We start from the raw sequence: 5465 nt of genomic DNA, 5'->3' as shown, positions 1-5465 counted from the left end.
ACGAAGGTCCCGATACCCAACATGAGCAAAACCAATGTAGTGTATAAAATCCCATGCAAGGACTGCACAAAACACTACATAGGACAAACAGGAAGACAGCTAACGATCCGTATCCATGAACAGCATCTAGCCACGAAAGAACACGACCAGCTATCTTTAGTAGCCACACACGCAGATGACCAGCAACATGAATTCGACTGGGACAACACTACCATTATAGGGCAAGCCAAACAGAGAACAGCCAGGGAATTCCTAGAGGCATGGCACTCATCCACAGACTCTATCAACAAACACATCGACCTGGACCCAATATACCGGCCACTACAGCGGACAGCTGGAACTGACAACCGGAAGCGGTAGAGACAGGCCACTATAAATGCCGGAGGAAACATCACAGAAGCGCTTCACAAGAGGCTCCCAAGCACTGAGGATGTCACCTAGACAGGGGACGAAACGTTTGCGAGACAAATTCCCAGCTCAGTGAACAGAACCACAACAACAAGCACCTGAGCTACAAATCTTCTCCCAAACTTTGAAGGTTAAGGACATCTCGGGGCTGGAGAGGGATGCAGTGGTCATCATCTATGTTGGTACCAACTATATTGATAGGACAAGATTGGAGACTTTGCTGAAAGAAGTTAGAAGCTAAATTAAGAAACATAACCTCCAAGATAATAATCTCTGGATTACTACCTGAGCCACATGCAAAATGGTGTAGAGTAAATAAAGTCAATGACTTAAAAACATATTTGAATATTAGTGTGGGTGAAATGAGATTCAGTTCATGAGGCACTAGCATGAGTAGTGGGGTGAAAGGGAGCTGTTCTTGTGAGATGGACTTCATTTAACAGTGTCCTGACAAATTGAATATCTAGCATTGCGGACGGTGGCACATTGAGGGGGTGGGGTTTAACTGAGGGTAAATTGTTAAATTATACAATAATAGGATATGGCAGCATTATAGGGCAGAACAATACCCAAAGTGGGACAGGAAGAGATAGAGTATACAAACATAGACTACAGCACTAAATAGGGTCAAAGAGGGAAAATATGGTAAAAAGGTAAAATTAATGGCTCTTTAATGTGTATTGTATTCATAAGAAAAGTACAGGTTTGGGTATGACCTTGTAACTATTACAGAGACATAGTTACAAGATGAAAGCTGGGAACTAAATATTGAGGGGTATGTGACTTCTCAAAAGCATGAAAAACCAAGGGTGGTGGGGTGACATTATTAGTGTGGACTGGATTATGTATGATAGAAAGAAATGGTCTTGAATGATCTAGATTCCATACGTGTGGAGGTAAAAGAAAAACGAAAAAGCAAAAGAAGACACTGGTAGAAGTAGTTTCTCAGCCGCCTAAAAGTAGATATATGGAGGGGACAGAGAATAAATCAGGAGATAATGAGGGCAGGTTAAAAAGTACGTACATTTGTCGTAGATGACTTTAATCTTCATGTAGTTTACCATAATTAGATTGGCAGAGGAAGCCATGAGGACAAATTCATAAGAATATATTCAGAAATTTTCTAGGTCAGTATGTGATGGATCCAACCAAAAATCAGGTTATTTTAATTGTGGTGATGTGTAATGAGGCAAGTTTAATAAATGATGTCTGAGTAAAAGACCCCCTTGAAAACAGTGGCCATAAGATGGTAGAATTTCGTACTCCGTTTAAGAAGGAGGAACCTGGGTTCACAGTCGCTCAGGGTAACTAGAAAGGACAAATGGAAGAGCTGGCAGGAATAAGTATGATAGGAAGAGTGGGTAAGGAGGTTAGCAGCAATAGCAGTCGAGAGTGTGATGCTAGGAAAGCACAGCAGCATCCGAAGAGCAGGAAAATCGATGTTTCGGGCAAAAGCACTTAATGAGGCTGGAAGCCTTGGGGGTGGAGACATAAATGGGAGGGGTTGGGGATGGGGGGAAGGTAGTTGAGGATGCGATAGGTGGATGAAGGTGAGTATAATGGTAATAGGTTGGAGCGGATAGGTGGGAAGGAAGATGGACAGGTAGAACAGGTCATGAGGGAGGTGCCAAGCTGGAAGGTTGGAACTGGGATAAGGTGGGGGGAGGGGAAATGAGGAAACTGGTGAAATCAACATTGATGCCATGGGGTTGGAGGGTCCCAAGGTGGAAGATGAGGCGTTCTTCCTCCAGGCGTTGAGTGCTAAGGGAGTGGCTATGGAGGAGGCCTAGGACTTGCATATCCTCGGTGGGGTGGGAGGAGGAGTTGAAGTGTTCGGCCATGGGGCGGTGGGATTGGCTGATGTGGATATCCTGGAGATGTTCTTCGAAGCACTCTGCGAGTAGGCGTCCTGTCTCTCCAGTATAGAGGAGACTGCATCGGGAGCAACAAATATAGTTAAAGATGTGTGGATGCGCAGGTGAAATTTTGATGGAGGTGGAAGGCTCCTTTGGGGCCATGGACAGAGGTGAGGGGGAAAGTGTGGGCACAGGTTTTGCAATTCTTTCAGTGGCAGGGGAATGTGCCGGAAGGGGAGGCTGGGTAGCTTGAGGGCGGAGGTGCGGGAAGTGGATGAGATGAGCTGGAGGGCATCATCAACAACATGAGAAAGGAATTTGTGGTCTTTTTAAAGAAGGAGGCCATCTAGTGTGTTCTGTGGTGGAACTGGTCCTCCTGGGAGCAGATGCGGTGGAGGCGGAGGAATTGGGAATAAACAGCAGCAATGACAGTTAAGGAACAATGGCAGATGTTTCAGGAAATAGTTCATGGTTCACAGCAAATACATATACCAGTGAGGAAGAAGAATTCTAGGGAAGGAAAAGCTAACCACAGTTAACCAGCAAAGTTAAGGATAACATCAGATTGAAAAAAAACAAAATGTGGCAAAGATTAGTGGTAAGCCAAAGGATTGGGAAAGTTTCAAAAAAACAACAAAAGCCAGTTTTAAAAAGAGTGAAAATAAACATTGAGGGGAAAATTCACAAGTTGTATCAAGATATATAGCAAGAGCTGCTTTAAGTATATAAAAAGAGAGAAGCCACAATTTGAACATGGGCCTCTTACAGTAGAAGGCTGAGGAAATAATAATAATAATGAGAAAGCAGGAAAATGCAGAAGAGTTGAATAATAGAAGACATGAGTAGCAAAAAAAAGACTAATTCTTCAAGGGACAAGAGGAGGCGTGGATATAAATAGAATAACCATGGCTAGAAAGGGAGTTTTAGGGGAACTAGTGGGGCTGAAGACTGCTAGGTTCTCTGGATCTGATTAAATACATCCTGGATATTGAAGGACGTAGCTACAGAGATAGGGGCTGCAATGGTAACAATCTTCCAGGAATCCTTAGATTCTGGAAAAGTTCCAAAGGATTAGAAAAGTGCTAATGTAATACCTTTATTTCAAAATGGAAAAAGAGAAAAAAACACAGGTAACTATAGACCAGTTAGCTTATTGTCTGTTGTTGGGAAAATGTTCAAGTCTAATAAAGTGATGTAATGACATAGCATTTATGTAATATGATCAAGCAATGTCAACATAATTTCATGAAAGAGAAATCATGCCTAACAAATTTATAAGAATCCTTTGAGGAGGTAACACACAGGATATATAAAGGGGAAGCATGGGTATAATATATTTGGATTTTCAAAGCTGTTGATACGGCACCAACCTTAGCCTACTTAATAAGATAATAACCCATGGTGTTGGAAATAGTACATTAACATGGATAGTTGTGAATCTTTGGATCTTTTGCTCCAGAGGGCTGTGAGGTTCAGTCATTACGTATATTCAAGGGCAAGATGGACAGATTTTTAAGAATTAATAAGAGAATTAAGGGTTATGTGGAAAGGCAGGAAAGTGGAGTTGCAGATTTTCTGATCAGACACAATATAATTGAATGGCAGAGCAGACTCCATGGGCTGAATTGGCCTACTTCAGCTTCTTTGTCTAATAGTCTTTTGGAGATGGCCATTACCAGGCAATTGTATGATGTGAATCTTACTTGCCACTTAATCAGTCCAAGCGTGGATGTTTTCAGGTATTGCTACATCAGAACACATACTAATTCAGTGTTTGAGATGTCATTAATAGTGCTGGACATTGTGCAATCACCAGTGCACATCCCCACTTGTAACCTTAGGATTGAGGGAAAGTCATTGATGAAATTGCTGAAAATGGTGGGGCCGAGGACATTACCCTGAGGAAGTACTACATTGTTGTTATGGGGCTGGGATTATTGATCTCCAACAACCACAATCATCTAGGTATTAGGTATGACTCCAGCAAGCAGATAGACTCCTCTCAGGAAGATAGTCACACATATTCCAATCATCACCCTTATGGTTTCCCATTCTTGTAAACCTCTCCTGTACTCTCTCAACAACTAAGCTGGACATCACTAAAGCTGTCAAGAGTATGGTGCTGGAAAAGCACAGCAGGTCTTACAGCATTTGAGGAGCCAGAAAATCGATGTTTCAGGCAAAAGCCCTTCAATAGGAATGAGGCTGGGAGCTGAGGGAGGGAGAGATAAATGGAAGAGGGGGATGGTAGCTGAGAGTGCAATAGGTGGATGGAGATGGGGGTAAAGGTGATAGGTCGGAAAGGAGGGTGGTGCAGAATAGGTGGGAAAGAAGATGAACAGATGGGTCAGGTCATGGGGATGGTGCTGAGCTGTAAGGTTGGAACTTGGGTAAGGTGGGTGGGAGGGGAAATGAGGAAACTGGTGGCATCCACATTGATGCCAATTATTAAAGCTGTGCATTGTGAGGTTCCCACAACACCAGGTTATAGTCCATCAGGTTTATTTGGAAGCACTAGCTTTGGACTATAACCTGGTGTTGTGCGATTTTTAACTGTGTACACCCCAGTCTAACACCGGCATCGTGAGGGTCGTTAGCTTCAAAATTATAGTGAGAGGAAAGTCTGTGGTTGGGAGGGAGGTCTGGGGAGTTTATCCACACGTGAAGGTAGTGTTTCCATGGCTACGGCTCACAAACGGTGACCGCCCGGACCCAATTCAATGTGACACCTACTCCAATCGTTCGGTCCGGCCTGGGGTCCGCTCTTTTCGTTGAATGTCGGATCTGGTTCCCGGGGCGACACCGGGCCGCAAGCGGCGTTGGGGCCTAGCCCTGCTCGGAATTGTTAGTGGAACTGGACTCGCACTGTCCCTGGGCGCCGCCCCATTTGTGGCCCCGGCTCTGAGGAAGGTCTGTCTCCCCTTTGTCCCTGCCAGCCCGGCTCAGGTGGAGGTAGTGCTGCGTCTACTGAAAGGCCGCAGGGGAGAGCTGGTGGACATCGGCAGCGGCGACGGCAGGATCGTAAGTGATCGACAGAGGTGGACAAGCAAGGATTAGGGGAGGGGGACGGAGAAAGTCGGCCCTAGGCCGGGGAGGGGTGGTGGTAAAGGAGACATAGAAAGGAGTAAAGAAAGGGGAAGCGTTGGGGGAGAAGATCAGATGGGAGAGGGGTGATAGGGAGGTAAAAGATACAGGAGAAAA

General features: G+C 44.7%; 2 protein-coding genes across 2 annotated transcripts in view; one reads left to right on the top strand and one right to left on the bottom strand.

Annotated features, from left to right (window-relative positions):
* The window catches only part of cct5 (chaperonin containing TCP1, subunit 5 (epsilon)), a 33654-nt gene extending 28584 nt beyond the window's left edge, over positions 1-5070 (bottom strand). Inside the window, exon 1 of the mRNA XM_043689997.1 lies at positions 4998-5070. The gene's annotated coding sequence lies outside the window, so the exon portion shown is untranslated. The remainder of the gene's footprint in view (positions 1-4997) is intronic.
* Positions 4998-5465, top strand: part of atpsckmt (fATP synthase c subunit lysine N-methyltransferase) — an 8300-nt gene continuing 7832 nt past the window's right edge. The window contains exon 1 of the mRNA XM_043689998.1: positions 4998-5285. Coding sequence (XP_043545933.1) covers positions 5040-5285 — 246 coding nt within the window. The 5' untranslated portion in view covers positions 4998-5039. The remainder of the gene's footprint in view (positions 5286-5465) is intronic.

This window comes from Chiloscyllium plagiosum, chromosome 5 (assembly GCF_004010195.1).
Source record: "Chiloscyllium plagiosum isolate BGI_BamShark_2017 chromosome 5, ASM401019v2, whole genome shotgun sequence".
Lineage (NCBI taxonomy): Eukaryota > Metazoa > Chordata > Chondrichthyes > Orectolobiformes > Hemiscylliidae > Chiloscyllium > Chiloscyllium plagiosum.
Note: the sequence above shows the minus strand (reverse complement) of the source record. Positions and strands in the feature narration are given on the sequence as shown.